This window comes from Crocodylus porosus, unplaced genomic scaffold, assembly GCF_001723895.1.
Source record: "Crocodylus porosus isolate Cpor-Errol unplaced genomic scaffold, CroPor_comp1, whole genome shotgun sequence".
Classification (NCBI taxonomy): domain Eukaryota; kingdom Metazoa; phylum Chordata; order Crocodylia; family Crocodylidae; genus Crocodylus; species Crocodylus porosus.
This window is the reverse complement of record NW_017728906.1, coordinates 147658777-147682253: the sequence shown is the minus strand read 5'-3', so window position 1 is coordinate 147682253 and position 23477 is coordinate 147658777. Positions and strand designations below refer to the sequence as shown.

The following is a 23477-nucleotide window of genomic DNA, read 5'->3' as shown; positions in this document are numbered from 1 at the left end:
GTACACAAGAATAAGATGGGAAAGGCATCTTGCACATCCATACATGAGGCAAGCAGTCTGGACATCTGTGAAAGCAAGTGTTAATTATAATGTAGGTGAATTTTAATGAAAATAAACTATTACTATTGGCCAAAAGCATGACGTAGAAATATATAAGTTGTGACTGTACCAACACTGCATTCCTACTCTTCTTTTGAACTAATACAGACTAACTTTATAAGCAAAGTCTTGGAGGTAAGAAGATGACTGACCCAGGAGTTAGAGGTTCCGTTTCCATTTCTATGCTAGAATCGTGTACCATATAGCACGTCCCTTTAATTCATTTTGCCTAAATTCCTCTCTGTAAAATGGAGATAAGACTCCCTTCTTCAGATTATGCATTGTTTGGGAGAGGCTTGCTAGGCTTGTATAGTACCTAGCATAACATGAATGCAATTCTGTTGGCCTTCAGGCACTACCAAATAGCAGTATCATGAGACTTTGCAACCTGGACATCATAAATCATTTGCTCATCTTTGAGATTTCTCAATGCCTTCTATGTCTTTACACTTCAGATTAAAATCTTTGTCATAGAAACTGACAAAATAAATTAAAATAACACTTTTTGTTATGCACTACTTCTTTTACCATTTGTTCTCTTGCCAGTTCTCAATATTTGGTGTCTGCAATCAATCCCAGACATTCATCCCAATTAGAAATGTTCCACTGTATTCTGAGTCACTGATTTCTTGCGGTGTTCTAAAGATGTTAATTCAGCTTTTAAATATCAATTGAAGTGTGGCTTTTATGTAACTTTGCAACCACAGTGTAATGTGCAAGAACTTACTCAGTGCATATAGATAATGCTCACTTTCTCCTTTCAATACATTAGTCAGTAGGCGTTTAAATGTTAAACCAAATGGAAAGCCACAGTGACATGAAAGTTGTAGTATGACTATCAAAGTACAGTATTTTAGCCGTGAAACACATGATTTTATAGATAAGATAATTAAGAAAATTTCTATCACACAACAGAGCAAATAAGCAGGCAAACTGCAACTTCAACAAAAATGCAAACGTGTTCCTTACTCAGTGTCAGTGGGAAGATATAATACATTCCCCTCTCTGGTTCTTTTGTTTTCATATCAGTGAAGTCATTTCGTATTAGAACGTGTAGGTGAAATGCAAGCTATGCATTAGTCACACAAACCCGGACAGAAAACTCTACCTGTGCTAATCTGAATGATGAATATGAGCCTCCACCCACCCACATACACCACTTAACCTCATTTAAAATGATAGGAGCAGTAACTGGGGGGGTACTGGATACTGCATTGTGTTAATAGATATAAAGCTTCTAGAAAGAATACAGTTGTGTGAGGGTGGGGAGTTTTGGAAAGTGCGTTGATGGCCAGACCCTCTGAGAGGATGCCCCCACGATGCTCAGACCACCAGTGAGCAGCAGAGGTCCTTAGCCTCTTCCCTAGAAAGATCCCTTCTGAGCTTGTTGTTTTCATGCGTCTTTTTTTCTTTATGAGTAATCTGGAGATGATTTAGTCCAAAATATGAAGGTTAGAAGTATTTACTGCAAATCTTGACTGACGCACAGTAAGACAGAAGACAACTAATTACTTATCTTGTACCAAAAGCTCTAAATCAGCCACCCATGAGGCCACACTCACCTCAAAACCAAGGGTGCCCATACACAAGCAAGGAGGCTGCTCCTATGCTCTGTAATTCCAGTTAATTGAGTCTGCTAAAGCGTGACAATTACTGTGCTCCAGAAGCCTCCAGTGTCTCATGTATCACCATCCCTGCACTTTAAAATGGCAGTGGAGGCGCTTTATGTAAACCTCATACATGAGATACTCCAGGTTTTTAATTAGAGCGACTCTCAGAGCCATTCTAATTCACCTGCCCCCCACCCCAACTCCTGGAGCATGTGTATAAATGCCCCAATTGTCTAGATGGAAGATATCTGATATAGGGACAAAATCCCTTCTTGCTTGCCAACCAGAGTTCATCTACCCTTTCACAGATATACTCATATTGTTAATAAATAATGATAATCTCACAAATATTTGCAGCACACTAGATAGAGCATGTATGAAACAGGCATTGGAACAAGTTAAAACCCCAATTCATGTTAATTTTCAGATCAGATACATATTCAGTCTTTTATTGTGGATACTTAACACCAATTAAAAGTAAAAAAAAACCCACTGATCTTAAGAGATTATTGCAGTTTTCTACCTATTAAAATACAGTACAATAATTTTTTATTATTTTACAGATTCTACACACATACACATGAACTTATTTCAAAATTAAGAGTGCAAGGATTAAATTACCCCCAAGGTTTCAGTTCTAATCAGTGTTAAAAGCTGTAAGATGCTGTAGTTACTGCATATTTTTAATATGTGGTGCATTTCACAGAAACAAGGAAAATAGGGCTAGAAAGGACCTCAGAATGTCATCTAGTTCAACCCCCAAAACAAAATGGAGGCCCCAGCCAGGTCCATATTTGTAAAGCAGAACAATGCCTTCGAGAGTATCCTATCTCTGCAGTGAATTTTTTTTGATAACATTCATATCACTGCTGGGTTATCAGATACTGTAGCAGTAAATTGCCACTACAGCAGCCTAACAATTGTAGCATTTTATATAAACGGCCTGTTTTATAGAGTTGCATCGCTATTTCATAAACTGCTTCATTTCTTTTCTTAACTGCAAGATAACATTGTACGCCAGCTACGCAATCAAATAGCCACAGAATGTTTATATTTGCTCTTGAAAGAGCCATCTGACAGTAATGTTATGTCCTGCAGAAAACTCAGAAGGTCCTTATTTACCTTTCACCTGAACATGGTTTTACTTTGAAAATCTGTTAGGAGTTTCCAGTGATCATAATGCTTAACAGCTCCATAACTGGGGAGGCTGTCTGGTCATGCCCTATATTTAGCCCTTCATTTTGAGATCATAATTTTACTGCAAACAGAGGTTGTCTTGTGGGTTTGATAGAGATTCATGGAACACAAAGCAGAGAGAAAGTAAAGACAGAACAGTGATATTGTTAATAAAGAAAATGTGCCCCAGCATTTCTGTTGATGAGAATCTAAAGCTGTTGGTTCCCAAGTTCCATAAATGTGAAGGTATTGATTCAGGCCTCAGTTCAGAAAAGCACTTAAACACACAAATTGCCATGGACTTTGGAACATCTTAAGACTAGATTTTTAAAAGTATTTAGGTACTTCCACAAAATCTGGCCAATGAAACCTCTTCAAATTACTCTTGTTAGCAGAAGGCTCATTGCCAAGCTGTTAAGCTATTTTTAGAAAGCTGTACACAAACACACTCTGCAGCGGTGACCACGTGATAAATTGCATTTGTTCACCTATGGCTGCGTCACTCATCCTCTGCCCACTAATTCATTTCTACTGGTCTGCTTCCAAGATTCCACACGTCAGAGCACCTTTGGGCAGCCACTGTTTGAATGACAAGCAAGCAGCCGCTCATTAAAAAAAAATGTTCTTTAGTTCTGCAATGGCCCAGGGGCAGATTTTAAAGTGTAGTAACTCATAAACCATTAGGGAATAAATAATTTCATTCTGCTTGTTGGATAGATGATAGCTAGCTAACTAGCTATAGCCCTAAAAATTACAAGTAAAATTTTCAAAATACATTTACTCATTTAAGTAGGCCAGGTCTCATCATAATTTTGAAAAATGTATTGCTATGCCTAGAAAAACAATTTTAGATTAAAGCTATACCAAGTATGAGAACCTACAAATTATTATGTTTGATAGACTTTGTGGGATTTCCTACCCCATAATCTAGACGAAAGGGATTTGAATGCATCTGAATAAGCATCCAAGCTTGAGGCCTAGCAAAATGGACCCTTTTAACATTCTCATATATTATTCTAAAGGTGACCTCAAGCTACCCTTAAACTACTAGATTTTGTGCTACCATCTCTCTGCTTTCAAAACTAAATGGTACCCAGAAAAGCCACATCTGATTATGTTGCAGGAAATTCAGTACCTTGAAGAATTTTTTAATCAGGAAGGAAATGAAATAGAAAGTACATGAAGCAGTATTTTTCAGAAACAAGACCTTTAACTCAGATTCACATTGGTCTCCCAACTACCTACACCTAAAACACTTGGATACTAAAAGTTCGAGATCAGGATTAAAAATGTTGGACAACTTGTAGTAATTACCAAGGATCCTGTTTTTGTCTGATAAAAAAAATCCCCAATATTTGTAATAATAAAGTAACCCAAAATCCACATTTTTTCATAATTAGAATGAAACCCAACTATATATGCATCTATATATTAGAGATGTTTCATTTTAATCATGTGGATTAAAATGTGGATTTGGGGTTACTTTTTCAGTCTGAAAATTAGGTTTTTGGGGTTGTTGTTTTTTTACCAGAGAAAACCAGGATCCCTAGTAACCATTATTTAAATCTTCAGTCCAGATTAGGTTGTTCATAAGTTTATGCACTTAGAATGTTTGTTAAGTATATACAGTCTCTTTATAAGGACTATCTTGGAGGTCTAGCAGTAAAGTGTTTTGTTGCCAAGTGAAAAACTAGTTCAGGCCTGAACTCCCCAAGCTGCCAGGGGCTGGGAGCACTGCCAAAACTGTTATTTCATGAACTGCCCCCAGATATGTTTGTAGTTCTCACTTTACTGCCAAGTTTATTATGAGAGACTTCAGAAAGTGCGGTCAGTGCATCTGGATTGCCAAAGGGCTTTTAGGGTTACATACAAAAATAAAATAAAATCAAGATTAGCCAGACAAAAAAACCATATAATGTGTCTACAGTAGTTTAAATGTGCTGCCACTGAAGTTGCTCTCACCCAGAATATGAGAATTAGTTTAGGCCTAAATACTATATTGTGCAAAATATTAATTTAAGTGTCTTTTATAAAAATAAAGTCTTGGTTCCCACCATTAAACTATTCTCTACAAAGTTTCCACAGCCTACAGGATGAGAGCACTTAGATACTTCCAGCATCAGCCCCAATTTTGGATTTAAGCCTGTATGGGCTAGAAAGCACAACCTGACCATAAAGACTAATTAAACTCACTTGCCCAAACTGAATTGCAAGGAAGAAACAATAATGAATGGCAAAAAGTAAATTAGATTTTAAAATGTTCCATTTTCGTAACATAGGGTATAAACAACACAAATTAAGAAATGTTAAAAGAGTACTTGGGTCTATGTTCCCACTTGGAAAACTAAGCACAAAGAATTCAGGAAAACCTACTGCTTATATAAGGGGCTACTTTCACCCGACAGAAAGTTTTCAGCTGACTGGTGCATGAGAGTACTGTAAAAGAAGGTAGCACAGGCCAAAGAAATCTGAACCATGATTTTAACTTGCCAATGGCCCTTTAGCATTTACATTATCAGTTTATTCAGCTGGAGTGATGTTCATTTAAGGTTACCATATTTCCAGGTCCAAAAAAGAGGACACCTGTGGAGGTGGGGAGGAGAGGGGAGGAGGGGCAGGGGGAATATGAGGCGGGGGGGCAGAGACATGCAAGTGCCCTGCCTCTGCCCATTCTGCTGTCCCTCACTGACAAGCCACAGCCCTACCCCCCAGCCCTGCCAGTGCATCTCACTGCCAAAAGGCAGTACCCTGCCCCACCCTCCCTGCTGATGCCCCTCACTCCCAACCTGCAGCCCCATGGCACTACCAGTGCCCCGCACATCCAACCCACAGCCACCTGCCCTGTCCCCCCTCTCCTGTGCCCCTCAATCTTGATCTGCAGCCCCCTGCCCCCCTTCCCAAGCCCTGTCAGTGCCCCTCATTCCTGACCCTCTGTGCTCCCTGCTGCCTCGGATCTCCCTCCCCCTGCTCCCACCAGTGGAGCAAAGCAAAATGGCAAAATCAGCTCCCAGTCATGCAGGTGTGGTGCTGGGTATTCTGGGAACTGTAGTTCTACCTAGTAGCAATCATATTGAAAACGGACTGGGGGAGGAAATCCAGGACATTTTGCTTACATTTAAAAAACTCGCCTAGACGCAGCACATGGAGCCATAAAAGAGGACATGTCCAGGAAAACCCAGACATTAACCCTAGTTAATTTAGCCTAGTGATGTATTCTTTTCTAGTCTGCCTTGCCTCCCTCAAAATTAACATATGGCACCAAAGGAACCAGGATGCAGACTTATTTACCCATTGTTTAACATGTTTCCTTTAGCATATTCAAAGTAAATTCAAAAATGATTATTTTGGCAAGAGAAACTGCATTGTTCTTTGAAACCATCAACCAAATAGCCATCAACCAAAATAATCATTCCTAGTCATTACTTAGCTTCGCCACGGGCATTGCAGCATTCATCCTCTATCCACAATGGCAGCACATGCAGCCTCCACGAAAGCCAGCCTCTTTGTTGATTAGCCAGCAGTCAGCAAGCAAGAGTACTTCCCAGATTAGTGTAACTATAGCATAAAAGTGATGTTGTAGCTGTAGTGGTCTAGAAATTATATAACAGGCAAGTATTTCCTAGGTTGATACCTTTTATTGGACCAACTCTGTAGTTGGGATAAAGTTAGACAAGCTTTCAAATACAAGACCTTCAGAGTTGGTTCAAAAAAGATATCATCCTAAGAAATCCTTGCCTGTTGCATGAGTGTAACTAAGCATTCTAACTAAGGAACTTCATGAAAAGCAAGATATCCTATATAAGTACACATGCACCTACCATAAATAGTAATCTCGCTTTCAGTGCTCACGCTTTGGTACGTGTGTGAATAATTTTAAAAAAATACCGAAAGAAAAACAACCTATTACACCTGAGCTCAACTTTTCCTGAGAGTCTTTGAAAGAAAGGAGGGAACAAGACATCTGAAATCTGAAGAATATCTAATGGTTTTATGTAATTGGGGAAGCATATAATTATCTTCATAAACAGAAACAATCTGTACCATTTGTGGTGCAGTATTTAAAGTATACATTAGTGCAATTATAGGTCTGTATAATTCATTCAAATCCAATTCCTTCTTTAAATTGCATATTGGTGCATTTCAAATGCAATGCATTATATTTTATGAATAAAACCTTACAGGATTTCCCAAAGGTACAGAGACAGTAAAGAAGTAATGAACCAAGGGATTGTGATGCACAGATGGTACAAACTGAAAGAGGTAGAGTCAGCACTCTTTCAGCATGTAAATAGTCTTTGATTAGCCAGTAATTAGGTTGAAATAGCACTAAGTGCTTGTACAAATGTGCTAGAAGATCAAAGATCAATTGTCTTCAGGAACCTTGGTGACTGCGTCAAGTATGTCAAACTTGTCTAGCCTTCTTCATTAGGGATGATGTCTGTGTCAGACTAATTTCACTGTTTGCATTGGAAGGATGTTGTCACTCTGCTGTCAGGCAGGACCTGCTTAGTTATCATGTTAATTAAGCTTTCCTTGTTACAGTGTTCACTGCATCTGTCTTGTTAACACAAAGAAGCTGCTAATGAGCATATCTAAAACTCCATTTGTACACTGCAACTGTTCTAAAATGATTTTGAAGAAAATGCTCTCTATTTTTAGCTTCCTTCCAGATACACATTCTCAGTGACGGTAAGGCACTCTCCTATTATTTTGTGCCTCGCATCAGTTGGGACCATTTCTTGTATTTGTCCTCATTATCCCAGTAGACCACTGCTCCTGATTACACTGCTGAGCAAATTTCAGGATATCAACTCACTCTGCTGGCCCTTTCTTTCCCCTGGGTAAGAGTGGTCCCCACAGAGAGCAGAAAAAAGTGGCACTGTGGAAGACTGTTTACTTTGTGGAAAGAAATGAGAAAGAGCTACTGCCTCCTGCATAAGAAAGTCACATGAATCCCAGAATCCCACTCCATGCAAGGAGGACAGAAAAAAGAAGATGAACACTATCGCCTTTTACAAAAACTAAATTAAGGGCAGACAAAGGCATTATATTTCATCTCCTCTCTGCCTAGCAATTGCCTTTTAGGAAGAAATGAAGTTGCATCACCAAAGATGCAATCAGAAAGACAAAGTAAAATAGATATGCCCACATTTTTAAAACCAAATGCTGGAATAAATTACTATCATTTGGATGAGAATGAGTAACAAATGGGACAATCAACTAACCACAAACATAGTGCTTTAAGCGTGAATCCAAATCTTTTTTCTTTTTTTTTAAAGAACGATAGTCAAAGCACAAATAGCCTGGGTACAGACATGGTTAACCATTACCAAGGGGCACATGAATAAATGCAATGGAGTATCCAATGTCAAAGTTTAAAGGTAGCTGCTGTTACTATGTGAAATAGTGAGCAACACTGATTTCTTCTAACTCTCTGTACAGGGCTTGCTAAAGTTGAACAAGCTTATGGAGCTAGTGAGCACTAAATTGTTAGGCTGACTCAGCTTGCACGCACCTTTTGCATCGCTCCTTGAATAGCCTGTTCCATGTTCTTGCATGATTCAGACATTAATTTTGTTTCTTGAAGATCTGTGCTTCCATGGGTTCTTAGATATGTTCTGAAACAGTGTATGTATTCCTCTGATATTCTGTTAGGGTCCATCTGAAATAAATTTAAAAGCATCCAGAGTCTAAGAGTTGTCCAAACAACAAGATCAATATAAGCAATAACCCAAAATTACACTTCTATCCCAGATAATACAATTTCATTCTACTCCTACCACTCTAAAATAGATTTTCTATATATAGTTGTTTTACCCATGTTAAACCAATGAGTGTTAAGGTAACACACAAAAGACAATTTGGGGATTCTGTCTATAATATGTGAATTCCATTCATGTTTATTAGCAACTTGTGCCTCCTGGGTTTGAGGTGGGGTACCCAGGGTCCCCCCATGGCCGATCGCCCTTGGCAGTGGACCCAGAAGTAGACTGGAAGTGCTTCTGGCCCACTTCCAGGTTTGCTGTTGAGCACGCTGGGGAGCCTTCCACACTCCTGTGGGATGCTCCATTCACCACACCATCTCAGCATTCACAAGCCACCTGACACCTTAAGGAATGTAGAAAAAACATTTAAAGCTGTGTCTATGTCCGAATCATCAAATCCTTCTGAATCTCTCCGAATTGATTCAGAGGGTTCCAATTCGATTCAGAGAGATTAAAGAGTCTTCTGATTTGATTCAGATTTGGAGATTTGGCTGCCAAATCTCTGCTGAATCAAATCAGCGACCGAAGCTTTGCACAGCTCTAATAAATGCCACTAGAGGTGAGAGTACATCTAGCATAGCGTTAATGTAGCATGCTGTTAAACTTTAATAATCACTCATTTCAATGGAGCACTTGAACAAAGAGATGACTACAACCAGGATGAACCAGTTTCCATGAGCCATTTCAAAATGGGGGTGAAGAAGGACAACAACTTCTGGATCACCTGGCATGACTGTGCCAACAGTAATCAGACTGAGCAGGGATTGGTGGTCTATGGCCCATGGGCTGGATCCAGCCCACGAACAGACTGGATCCAACCTCTGGCAGCATGCTCCAGCTACAGTAACAAAGGACACAAGCCCCAGGGTCCTAGCACCTGCCTTTTTCTATCTATTCCCCTCACAGCATTGGCTGATCTCTAGCAGGTATGAGGCCACAGCCCATGGCAGGGGCTAGGCTGTAAGTAGTGGCCCACAGTGGCAAAAATGTTTTCAACTCAAGAGATAAAGGAACTTTTTAGAGTGGGGGAAAGGAGGAAATGATATCTGGAGCAAAAGTTTTGAAATGGCTCATGGATTCTCAAGATCTGGGGGAAAGGGAGCTTGGCTTTAGGGTATCCCTAAAAACATAGCAGAGTGGTGAGGAAATTATGCTAGCTAAAGTAAAGAGTAGTTGTTTTTGGAAATTTTATAAAGACTGTTCCCTTCAACAGGCATGTGTGCCTGAAGAGGTAAACTATAAACATAGCAACCCCACAAGATTGGCATTTTGGGACAGGGTGGCCTTAAGCTATGGTTCAGCATATGCTCCAATAATAGACTATAACAGGCCTTAAGATGCTTAATTTTGAAATCGTATAGCATTTGCTTGAATTTACTTGAACAAAGTTTGGGTACAAGAGGACAAAAAGGAAATGATCAGCCCAGAAAACACAAAGTATCAGTCATTTTAAAAAATTCAAGAGGGCTGGAAGGGCAAAAAACTTTTTTTAGAGGTCACTGTGGTTAGACAAGGCTAATTTTAGACAAGATATAGCTTATATAGGGGATAACAGGCACATTAATATTAATTGAAGTAAAAACCAATCAGGAATACTTTTATGTTTGGGGGGGGGTTGGTTTTTTTTTTTTTTCCACTTTATTCAGTAAGCTTTTTGATATTTTAACCAAGCCATAGATTATAAAAAACTGGGTTCATCTTAGAATCTTAGTTCTTCAGCCTTGAACTACAGTTCTTTCTGAAGAGCCCATCTGCAGATGAACTAAAATAAGCTATTTTATAATTTAATTTAAAACTCAGATGAAAAGCCCTTTTCTTTAATAGGCTAGCCAGGTGTTAAAGCAGGGGTGGGAGGAATACAGTATGCAGGCTGGATCCGGCCCACCAGCTGATCAGATATGGCCTGCAGGCAGGCACCCACCAATTGACTGGATTTGGATCAAATCCGCAGCTGCTCCTGTACAGCTCCACATGGGGCCGAGCCCTGCCCAAGACAGCCCATGCTGCGCTCCCAACCACATTTGCCCAAAATGCTAGACAGCACTGCCTTAGCCCTGGCCAGCGCACACAGCTTCCTAGTGAGGCTACTGTGCAGCTGCCCAGGTACTGCTTGGCTTCCCCCACTTCCAGCAGCTCCTCATCCTCCTCTTCCTGCCCCTGCTGCATTGCTTAAAGCAGGGAGGGGAGGGAGAAGCCAAACAGTACCCAGTCAGCTGCAGAAGTAGCCCCACCAGGAAGCTGTGCACATTGCCCAGGGTCAGGGCCAGGGCAATGCTGTCTGATAGGCACAAGCAGAAGTACAGCATGGACTGCCCCAGGTGGGAATGGGTGGGGCTCACCCCCATGCGAAATGCCACAGGGGCAGCTGCAGGCTAGATGCAGGGGTGTGAGGCAGACTGCACATGCACTAACTACACCACCCAGGTGAGCTCTGCTGCACATCCCCCCCTGCCCCTTCCTCCCTCCCTCCCCCCACCCCCAGCCAGCTCCCAGGACCTAGCATGGGGGCAACACCCAGCCCCCACACACACCCCATCCATACCCTTCATCCACAGTACACAAGAGTAATACCATTTTGAGCTATAATGCAATTGCTTGTATGTACACTACCGGAAAAAACTTAATCAGGACAAAAATTATTTTTTGAAATACAATTAAAATATATTATAGCAAATGGTTGATTTTTAGTATACAACTTGTTGTTTTCTATAATTTGTTAAAATGATAGGTTCTGAAAGATTTTTTGTGTGCGGCCCTTGACAGCTCACTAAAACTCATTAAGTGGCCTTCCAGCCAAAATAACTGCCCACCCCTGTGTTAGAGGCTTTTTAAGACTTTAGGACTTAAGATAAATTAATTTTAAATTGTCTCATGTTAACAAGATTGTTTTGTTAGATGAATGTGCATTTTATAAATGTTTAATCAGTTTCTTGCTATGCCTCATCTGTACGGTTTAATCATTAACATCTAAATGACTAATAGATTTTTTTGTTCAAATTTACCTATCTTTATGAGTCTGACTGGCTGTTTGAAACTTTCTTGTTCTCAGAACATATCTAGGAGTCATTACAAAGACCTAGGACAGCCAAGTGATACGGTCCAATTTCTAAGAAAAGGCCTGCACCCAGAAATGTAATAGACGCCGAAGAAAGAGGTAGTGCTGCAGTTTACTAACAATAATGAAAGCCTAAAAAGCATGTGATCTGAGTGTGATCAAATCCAAACATAGCAGTTGGGTGAAAATTCAGCTAAGAGAACTTCACCAGGGCTACAATATATGTTAGAAAAGAATTACATCTTATACCTTTGTACAGACTTCTAGTATAAGGGGGGGATATAAAATACGCATTTAACATGCACAGTACCTTGTTGGCAAACTTAAGTTGTTTTAACTTATTCATCCATTTTTTTCCCCAAACGTCCTAGGAAAATTTTAAGATGTAAAATAATGGGAAGAGCAATCTCAGGAAATCATGGTGGGGAATATATTATTGTACTTCATGTGCATCCATCTCTTATTTAATAAGACTCCCCTGCACACAAGTACAAACACACTCCCCAAAAAATACCAAGCCTGAAGAATAATGTGAAATTTACAAGCAATAGATGTGTGCACAAGGACCGAGTGAAAGGTACACACATCATCATGAAAAGTCAATTTGAAACTTGTTCACTTAGAGAATGCTACTGAACCAAGTACACTGAGAATAGTAAAAAATAAATGAAATTATCAAGATTGGAAGATATCAGTATGTGGATCAATATTTGAGTTAGAAAGCTTGAAAAAATAAGAGTTTTTGTAAGGAACAAGTCTTTTTCTACTTGTGATTGGTGTGGGACAAGGGAAAACCCTGCATTCAACTCCACACAAAATATTCTAGGAGTTACTAACTGAAGTAGTACAGAAAAGCACAATAAAAAAAAAATCAGTACATCAAGACTAAGTACAGACAGCCCAAGGCTGAATCGATTAAATCTTTGCAGGTGAGTCTAAGCTGTGTAGATTGAACTAATAAGCAAGTGAACAGACATTCACTTTTGATTCTAGAAATGCAGCCACTTGCCTGCAGTAGCCCACGCCAGAAGCCAGAGGGTGCTAAAGCATGCCTCCCTACTCAGCTGGGCCAAGGGTAGCCTGGGTAGACAGCTTGGGCCAAGGGTAGTCTGCCCATCCTGTGATTTGGGTGGGGGGAGGCTTGCAGGAGAGGTGCAAATCACCCTGGAAGGCTGGGGGACTGTAAATTAACTTGACTGTGTAGGGGGATCTGGGACAGAGGTTTAGTAAACCAATTTGACCTAAATCAGTTAAGTCTTATATTACACCCATCCAGGTTTATCTTAAACCTGTTTTGGCTGTTTTGAAAGCGGTTTCTGTGCACTGAACTTCTGTTGTGTTACAGATTTGAATGGGTTTCTGATCACTTATACCAGTTTATGTGTAATTTCTGTCCCTAGCCCAAAGGGGCTGAATTTATATGGAAAGCTTAAGAATAGTTAAATGTGCCTGTATAGTTTAGTTTTGTAATAAATCTCTGTATGGAGAAAGGTGATTGTCTAGAAATATTTGCAGGGTGCAAAAATCAAGGGGGAAGAATAATGATTTAAAGCAGTGTATCTTTATTTAAAGCAGTCAAGATGAAGAATAGGAAAAGTATCTTGTGGACAAGACAGAACAGTCTAAAACAGTCACCTGAGAAAACTGACAGAGGCCCAGCACTTCAGACCTGCAAACTGAGCAGGATGGAACATATCACTCAAATGTGCCCATAGAGACTTCTACACTAACAGAGAAGGATTGGAAGATCTAAAAATATATATTTTCAGTCTAATATCTGTGACTGAATTAAGTAAAACATTACCACTTTAAACCAGGGGTTTAGAAACTATTTCCATCCAAGTTGACATAATTCTTCAAAGTTCTTGAAAATAATGATTGCAACTTTAAATGCTGTAAGAATTGCAACTGTGTCATGGAGTAGTTTAACTGCAAAATCATTATTTCACATCCTGAAGAAATAACATAGGCCCCTCAGAGGATCACAAACAGAAATGAATAAATGTATCATTCAGAAGAGGAAAACCAGTTACGACAGTGTAACATGTAACCAAAGGGAACCAAGTTAAATAAAACAGACCTCAGTATTTAATTTACCAGCTTTAAGGTTAGTGGGACAGAAGAGCTATTAAGACACAAAACAATTACATGCACATTAAAGCATAAAGACCTCTGTAAAATCAGAAAAGAGTCTAGCTAGTCTAAACTAAGTGTAATGTTGAAAAAAAAAGAGACTGGACCCTAAAGCTAAATTAGGCAGGCTTCATTAGGTTTACAATGACCACTCTAATGCTAAGACAATAACATAAGGCAACAAACTGTAACAGACAACTCAGCTAGCCAGATGGCCTGCCACAGTGCATTCCATGTGGTACTACAGGGCAAAATGAGAGAGAGTAATTCAAACTTTTTGGAATACAGTGGTCATCATTTAAAACATTTGCCAACAGTTGCTGAACTACAGCAAACAAAGCAGACTGGGATTTACAGAGGGACTCAGGAGAATTTGGATTACTCACTAGGATGTGGGCATCTAATTCACTTGAGTCCCTTTGGGGGGAGGGGCACACAGCCAAAAGTAATAACTGCTAGTAGATGTTCACTTTTCAAAGGCAACTCCTAAGTTTACAATTTAATCAAAATACAAACTTCTGAAAGTAGCTGACAAAAGTTAATAATGCATCTGTAATACAGGTGCAAGAGACCAGGAACTTTGTAAGGGCTAGAAATGCCCAGCAAGTCAAAGTAAATCTGCAGCACAGTTCTATACGTATCATTCATTGCCCAGGGGTGGGGGTGGGCAGGGTGGAGGAAGGGGTGAGGGGAATCAAATGCATTCCCATCCAGTGACATTTTGGTTGAATAAAGAGAGATTATCATATTGAAAAAGAACATTTTTGGATTAGCCCTAATCTAATAAACCCTAAGAAACATCATTGCAAACATAGGTGATGGGGATGGAGATATTGTGTATGTTACCAGACCCATCAATTGCAAGATAAATTAAACACATTCTAATAAATCTAGGAACATTACAGGGTATGTGTGATAGGGAAAATATGTGATTTATGGTGGTCAGCTAGCTCAGCTGATTGCCATAAAGTTTGCTCCCTCTCCTCCTTCCTCCTACTTGCCTCCGTGGCCCAAGAAATACTTCCCAAGCACCAGCTCCATAATGTTTTTAGTGGTTTTGACAATTAGCTTGCCAGAGTAAAGTCTGAACACAGCCTTTACAGGAATTTATTTATATTATCTATAAAAATTACTCACTAGGTTACCTTAGCTGTGAATTAACATTATGCAACACTGAAAATAGAACACAGTGCAAGAAGTGATTGATAGGAATTTTAAAGGATGCTTTGGAAATAGATCACAGTTTCTAGTTTACTACTTCTTTGCCACTATTTTGTGAGCTTGTTTTGTCTCTTTTCTTGAAATTGCAAAATGTTCCTGGCTTCCTGATAAGGAAATCTTTCCAGGCCTTTCTTTATTTTTCTTGCCCGTCTCTGGACCCCTTTTAACAACCCACAACTAAACACAGCATTCTGAGTGAGGCCATACCCATTAATAGAAAACCACTATACCATGTTCAGTGTTTTCTAGCCCACCTATTGCATTTTCACTGTCAGCTTACTTTTCTGACCACTGCGCATTGAACAAGTGTTTCCCTTTAGCTCCCCTCTATCATCAAGGTCTTTTTTCCCCCTGAAGTTGCAATCAATTTAGCACAAACAATGTATACATTTTTCCTTCTACTACCCTTTGCCTTATATTTGTCAAGCTAAGATTTCATTTGTCATTTTGCTGTTCATCAACCTAGGAGATTAAGCCCATTTGAAATGAGTCTTTCAGCTTCAACTCATTCAAGTATTGACTCCAAGATGAACATGGGCCAACAATGCGAGGCCACGGTTGGCAGGGCTAACCGGACCTTGTCGTGCATCCACAGGTGCATCTCAAGTAGGGCCAAGGAGGTGATCCTCTCCCTCTACTGGTCAGGGCGCAGCTGGAGTACTGTGTCCAGTTCTGTGCACCCCACTTCAGGAGGGATGTGGACAACATTGAGAGTGTCCAGAGGAGAGCCACCCACATGATCCGGGGACAACAGGGCAGACCCTACAATGAGAGACTGCGGGACCTGAACCTGTTCAGCCTTCACAAGAGAAGCCTGAGGGGGGACCTGGTGACCATTTATAAACTCATTAGGGGGGGGACAAGAAGGGTTTGGGAGAGACCTTGTTTCCCCTAGTGCCCCCTGGCATAACAAAGAATAATGGCCACAAGTTGTTGGAGAGTAGGTTTAAATTAGACATCCATAAGAACTACTTCACAGTTAGGGCGGCTACAATCTGGAACCAACTTCCAAGGGAAGTGGTGCTGGCAGCTACCTGGCTGGAGTCATTTGAGCCCAGTTTTTCTCCTGCCCAGGCAGGGGTCAGACTTGAAGATCTACAAGGTCCCTTCCGACCCTACTTCTACGATTCTATGAAGTAACTTCTCATCTATAATATTTCTCACCTGACTGTTCACCCCTTTCCAAGTCATCACATCTTATAAATTGGCACATGTGACTTGGAAAGGGGTCAACAGTGAGGTAAGAAATGTTGTAAATGAGAGAAGTTAGTTGGATGATATATAGATATAGGTACATACATATATTTTTATATGTATATCTATTTCTCTATCCATGTGTGTGTTGCCCATCTCCCTCCACAAAAAGATGAATGAGAAAAACAGAAAAACAGATTAAATACTAAAATAAAATAGTTTGTAATAAACAACAGATAAAACGGTGCTCCAAAAGTTAACCTCTTCTACTAATAGCTTGCCCAAATAAAAAGGTCTTGCATCATTTCCTGAAGATGCCTCAAGATATTTATTTACTAAACATGGCATAAAACCTTGTGAAGGTTTATTTTAAAAAATAAATAAATGAAAACTCTTGTTTTTACCTCTTCCCTTTCTCTCATGTAAGCAAAAAAAACCAGAGAAGTAGTAAAAGAGGAAAATGTAAAGAAGGAAGAGGAGAAAGAAAGCCCCATATTATTTTCCATGAACACAGGAAAGCTTTTTGATTTTCAGTTGTCATTGGAAAAAAAAGTCAGATAAACTATATTAAAAAATGTCAGTACTCATTGAAAAAAGTTTAGCACAGTTCAGTCAGCTTAAGTATAAAATATTGACCCAATCATGCATTGACTATTAGCCCTTAAGACACTACACATTTTTTTCCCACCGTGCAATTTGACCATTTATATCCTTTAGCCAACATCCATTTTATCAAGGAACATTAATTTTACCCCAAGACTTTCCTTAACAGCTTCTTACAACGGACTTTGACAAAGGCTTTTTGAAGTCATAACTCATACAAGCTGGCTTTCCTTTATCTACTATTTTGTGGCATGCTTGCAGAATGCTAGTAAAAGTCTGAGGAGACACTGTTTGGAAATAGATTCATAGATTCATAGCTGTAGGGTCAGAAGGGACCTCACAGATCTTCAAGTCTGACCCCCTGTCCTGGGCAGGAGAAAAAACTGGGCTCAAATGACCACAGCTAGGTAAATGTCAAGCCTCCTCTTAAAGACCCCCACGGTAGGAGCCAGCACCACTTCCCTTGGAAGTTGGTTCCAGATCCTAACTGCCCTGACTGTGAAGTAGCACCTCCTGATATCTAGTCTGAACCTACTCTCTAACAACTTATGGCCATTATTCTTTATTACTCTGGGAGGCACTTGGGGGAGCAAGGTCTCTGTCATTCCCCTCTGGTCCCCCCCTAGTAGGTTTATAGATGGCCACCAGGTTCCCTCTCAGCCTTCTCTTGTGAAGGCTGAACAGGTTCAGGTCCTGTAGCTTCTCCTCATAGGGTCTGCCCTGCTGTCCCCAGACAATGCAAGTGGCCCTCCTTTGGACCCTCTCAATGCTGTCCACATCTCTCCTGAAGTGTGGCGCCCAGAACTGGAGGCAGTACTCCAACTGCAGCCTGACCAGTGTCGCATAGAGGGGAGGATCACCTCCTTGGCCCTGCTTGTGATGCATCTGTGGATACACAACAAGGAGCGGTTAGCCCGACTGACCATGTCCTCGCATTGGTGGCCCATGTTCATCTTGGAATCGATAATGACTTTCCACCACTGTGCTTTCAAGAAGAGAGTTCCTCAGCCTATAGGTATGCTGCTGGTTCTTACTGCCCAAGTGCAGCACCCTGCACTTGCAGTATTTAATCCCATCCTATTCTCATTTGCCCACCCCTGTAACCTGTCCAGGTCCAGCTGTTTCCTGTCCCTCCCTTCTGGCATGCCCACCTGACCCCAAATCTTGGTGTCATCTGCGAATTTAAATAGGGTGGTTTTCACCCCCTCGTCCAAGTTGCTAAGAAGAAATTGAACAGTGTGGACCCAAAAACCGAGCCCTGGGGGACTCCACTGCTCACATCCCTCCAGGTCGAATATGACCCGTCCACCACCATTCTCTGAGTGCAGCCCCTCAGCCAATTTGCTATCCATCTGACTGTGTAGGCATCAATGCCACAGTCACCTAGCTTTTTAATGAGAATGAGGTGGGAGACAGTTTCAAAGGCCTTCCTGAAGTCCAAAAAGACTACATCCACCGCGACACCAGCATCCAGTGATTTTGTGACCTGATCATAGAAGGCAATCAGGTTGGTCTGACAGGACCCTTAATGAAACCATGCTGGTTGCCCCTGAGCATCATCCCCACTGCTGGCCCTTCACAGATGTACTCCTTGATAATCTTCTCAAAGAACTTTCTCAGGATCAAAGTAAGACTAATGGGCCTATAGTTGCCCGGGTCCTCCCTCCTCCCTTTTTTGAAGATGGGAACCACATTGGCCCTCTTCCAGTCATCTGGCACCTGGCCAGAGCACCACAAGTGCTCATAAAGCTGTGCCAGGGGCCCCGCGATAACCCCTGCCAATTCCCTCAACACCCTGGGGTGGAGAACATATGGACCTGCTGATCTGAACAAGTCCAGCCCCTCCAGAAGTTCTCTGACTCAGTCCTCCCTGACCCTAGGCCTGGCGGAGTCTCTCCTGAATCTGTCCTGAATCTTGGTGGGGGAGTCCCGGTCTCTGCACACAAAAAATGGAGGCAAAGAATTTGTTAGAAAGGTCTGCTTTTTCCTTTGGTGCAACCACCAGATTGCCTAGCATACCCTGCAGGGGCCCCACATTACCCAATGCCTTCCTCATACTCCCTATGTATTTGAAAAAGGACTTTTTGTTGTCCTGTATACACTGTAGCAGAAGTCTGAGTTGCATCATTCAGATGAATACAATAAACTTCATCTTCCAAGTCTATTTATTTATTTTCATCTATTTTTTTTAGTAAGACAGAATACATGACATATGTGCTAGTTTGGGGGAAGTTAAAAGAAATAATATATAAATTAAGGCCTGAATTTTCAGAAATACCTAACAAGTCCATTTAAAATGAGCTTGAGTTTCAGTAGGACTGGGCTATAGTGCCTGATCCGCTGCCCATAGAGCAAGTTCCTATCTCTTAAAATCTTCTCAAGATCCTGTTGTTGGTATCTATATCAAGCCATGACCATACATATTTTTAACTGAGTTTAAGCTAATGAAAGGCATCTGAAACAAAAGCTAAAAGTATCAGTTTTCTGGAAATGTACTTTAGCATTTACATAGTTTCATAGTTTCTAGGGTCGGAAGGGACCTGAGCAGATCATTGAGTCCGACCTCCTGCCATGGCAGGAAAGAGTACTGGGGTCAAACAACCCCAGCAAGGTGTACATCTAGCCTCCTCTTAAAGACCCCCAGGGTCTTGGCCAGCATATGTGCCAATATGAGAAATTACTGAAAAATTAGCTCTCACTTTAGGCGGATTTATTTGTGCTTCCTAATAAAACACACCTGAAGCCACAGTAAGTAGTTACCACATACTGCTCCACTGTAAACTGCAAATCTTTCATTACTTTCTCATTGGTCTTGTACAAGCATGACCAAGTGATAAATTCAGTTAAGGCCATCCATCTAATATTGCTAGTGTCCAAGGTTTTTGGGGAAGGTGCAAGTAACATGAATTTTACTCAAGATGGCTCACGAAAAGAATGTAAAATATTGTATTCTTTAAAAACGCAGGTCATTGCCATTGAAATGTCATTGCAATTCATAAAATAGCTGTTTCTTTAGTAACTGCATACACACGTTGCTTTTTTCATTTGCATTACGCTGCAATACTTGCCCACAAACATGTGTTTACCCATGAATGCCTAGTGTCACTCTTAGTTATACGTCTTGTGAAATTCCAAATGCTTAAGCCACAAAGTAAACAAAGCAAAGGAAAACCAAACTTCGGTTACTGTCTCATCCTCCATTGTGTGTCATGATCCAGCCCAAATTATTTTATGCAAATAAAAATACAAAATATCTGGAACTGAGTCAGAATTTTTTTTTCCTCTGGAGCTTTAAAATACTCATAAAACGTCCCTGCATAGTGCCTCATTATTAATTTATCCAGTTTATTAATTCACACTTGGTTAATCCATGACCCAGTAATTCACCTATGAAAAGGTTTCCCCCCTCCTCTTTGAAGAGTAGCTCAGAATCTTTGAGAACTGTGCTCTTCTATTATTAAAAATATCGTTATTTGCCAAGATATACTACAACACTTAAATACATGCTGAAAAAATCAGTAAAGTACTCCACTAGCATCATCATCATATGGAACCAGAGCTGTATTCATCAAAGCTCATGCTCAAGTCAATAAGAGATTTTCCATTGATTTAATGAGAATTAAATCATGTTGCACATGAATAAAGGAATTTTGTCAGACAGTAAAATAATAGTTTACCATTCCTGTCTGTTTGCCTTATTTCAAAGAAGTTAGTAATCTGGAATAGGTCATCACTCCGTAGTGTGAATGAACAAGGTTGTCTGTTCTATTCCATGTCTCTATGGAGGAAGGGATGACATTTTAGAATATTTTCAATACAATTTGGCTGCTTATATCAAGTCAGTTTAGTTATAATGACTTTGAAGCATACTAATTACTCTTCTATAATGCGTCCCCTCAAATTATGATGTTCTGGTAGAGATGTCTCAGTAGATTTACAAGATGTAGCAGAAGAGTTTTTTACTCTACAAACTGAATTACCGTATACCTTAATATACATCACTGTCAGGGAAACAAGTAGCTGTAACTACTTTACACTACATTCTGGGAATGAAATGTCACTCCACTAAAATATACAGAAAATAATTAATTAAGCACTGTATTACTTGCTCCAATCTTCTACAAATCTTGTAAAAAAGTAAGTGACAAACACAAAGCATTTGCTGATAATGGTGAATAGCAAAGAATAAAGTAAGTGTGAGTAACAGGTATAGGCAATGTTACAAAAAGTTTGATACTTTTACTTGTTTTGCTACTTATTTGCTTAAATGTGTTTGCATTTGTATTCTAGCCAAAGTAAGCATGGTCAGGTCTTGGAGTCTATTTGGATGTTTCTGGTCCAGCTGTGGCCCCACTGATAGTTTGTCTATCTAAATAATGAACTGTAGGAACCTGTAAAAACCTGATTCCTATTTAATTACTGACTTCAAATCAACAGAAAATAACAGAAGCACTAGTTCTATGAAGTCAGAATAATACAGATGTTAAACTCTACTACTCAGCAGCCTGCTTAAAGACCAAAAAGCTAACACCTAACCCTTTTTTCATGTTGCCCCTGAAAAAAAGGAAACGTCAGCCCCTCCACTTCCTTTGAGAAAGTTTGTGGTACCAGACAGAAGTAATGCAAATGAATCTAACCAATGAACAGTATTGTTTCCAAGAAGAGAGAGCTCTTTTCTGGCTAAAGGCATAACCGCTAGAAAGCAGATATAGTGTAGCTCAATTCCTCCCATCCTAACATACATACTACTGCCTTATCTCAAATATTAAATAAGAGCCAGTTTTGCAGCCTGCTGAGGAATTGCAGTTGTTTTCTAGTGGAAATGAACTAATAAATTACAGAGGTACTTCTGCCCCATGCAGATACTGCAAAAGTCCCATTACAAACAGCATCAGCATCAAATTCACAAGGAAAACAAGTCATTCAAACAAATTCACAAGTCTCAGATTTCTCTTTAGGAGAAAATTTCCTTTTATATACACAAAAATGTTTTACAAACAAGCAAAAGACACCTGCCATTGGCAATTATTCTCTGAGGGACCAACACAATCCCTAACCAAAATGCAGATTTCAGCTTTTTGCTCTGCCTAACATAAAAATTACTGTTTCTAAGATGATAATGCATAGCACAAGAGCCCTCGTATCTAAGACTTAACAATGCCATTCACTATGAACTGTATTACAAAAATGCAGATAAAAACCTATGTTAGGTTTCAATTGTTCTGAATTCTGCTTACCAGAATGTTTGTGGATGTGTGGGAAACAATACTAGCCTTACTGTGCATATTCCTAAACTGGCTTATCCCTGGAGTATTGAGGCATTTAGATGTGCCACAGGTGATGCATGCCACCTTCTCAAGTTTTGGAGGCACATGTGCCCCTTTTAAAGTGCATTACCCGGCTTTGTACCCCTGTTCACTGTTACAGATGAGAAAAAACATGTGCCCCATGTTACAGCTGCATTGCAACTGCTCTGACAACCCAAAAAATACTGTACCATGTTTTTCTCCTCATTCTTCCTTCATTCAGATTTCCCCTTTCCCTTCCTTTGCTTTCCCATCCCCTCCTCTCATGTACAGCAGTTCTCAACCTGTTCAGACTCAAGTCACCTCTCAAAAAATGACAGAGCTTTGTTTTTATTCATTTTATGCAAGGGGGGGAAAAAAATCACTGAGCTGTTTCTATGGCGCAAAGGGCCAGAAAGACCCAAAAGGGCAGGCTGTTTAAATGCACTGGTTTCCTAGTTGAAATACACAAGACATAAAGAATGGTCATTTACTGAGTCCGGACCATAGGACCCCTTTTCCCAGCGTCCTGTGTCACATAGGGGCAGAGAGCGGATGCTGAAAGGAGACTGAATTATGGTTTCCCACCTCCCACTGTTCCTCTGCCACTATCAGCCTCCAGCATTTAAGGTCTAGGAAGTTCTGATTCAGAGGCTATATCCCTAACTCCCCTGCTCAATAGCTACTGACTACAAGTTACCCAGGGAGGTTGTGGGCTCTCCATACTTGGAGGTTTTGGAGACCCATGTAGACAAAGCTTTGGCTGGGATGATCTAGTCGTGGATGATCCTGCTTCAAGCAGGGGTTGGACTAGATGACCTCCTGAGGTCCCTTCCAGCCCTAATTTTCTATCATCTATGATGCCTCTTTCCTCTAAGGATCTATCCCATCCCTTTTTGACTCCGGCTACACTTCCAGCTGCCACAACATCTGGCAGCAATGAGTCCCACGGGGCAGGAAAGACCTTCCTTTGGTTCACTTTAAATTTCCTACTGACTGACTTCATTGTGGGGGGCCTTGGGTCTCTGGGTTTAACTTGGGAACCAAGTCTGCACCCTTCTGACCTTGCATGGAGCATCTCAACATGCGCCAGAGAGCACCTCGCAGCCTCCCAAGGCAGCATCTCGAGACCGCCTTGGCAGCACCTCAGCGGCCCCCAGGGAGCCCCTCGAGACGCCCCTAGCCTGCGCCTCGAGGGCCTCCTCAGGGAGCACCTCGCAGCCTCCCAAGGCAGCATCTCGAGACCCCTCTTAGCAGCACCGTGCGGGCCCCCAGGCAGCATCTCGACCGCCTCCCTACGGACCACCTCGAGGGTCCGCAGGGAGCACCTCGAGGC

The 23477-nt window shown here is 40.8% G+C and overlaps 1 protein-coding gene across 1 annotated transcript in view; it reads right to left on the bottom strand.

Moving 5' to 3' along the window:
- TNFSF11 (tumor necrosis factor superfamily member 11) overlaps window positions 1-23477 on the bottom strand; it is a 31006-nt gene that overhangs the window by 7199 nt on the left and 330 nt on the right. Inside the window, exon 2 of the mRNA XM_019528509.1 lies at window positions 8401-8620. Within this exon, the coding sequence (XP_019384054.1) occupies window positions 8401-8620 (220 nt within the window). The remainder of the gene's footprint in view (window positions 1-8400; window positions 8621-23477) is intronic.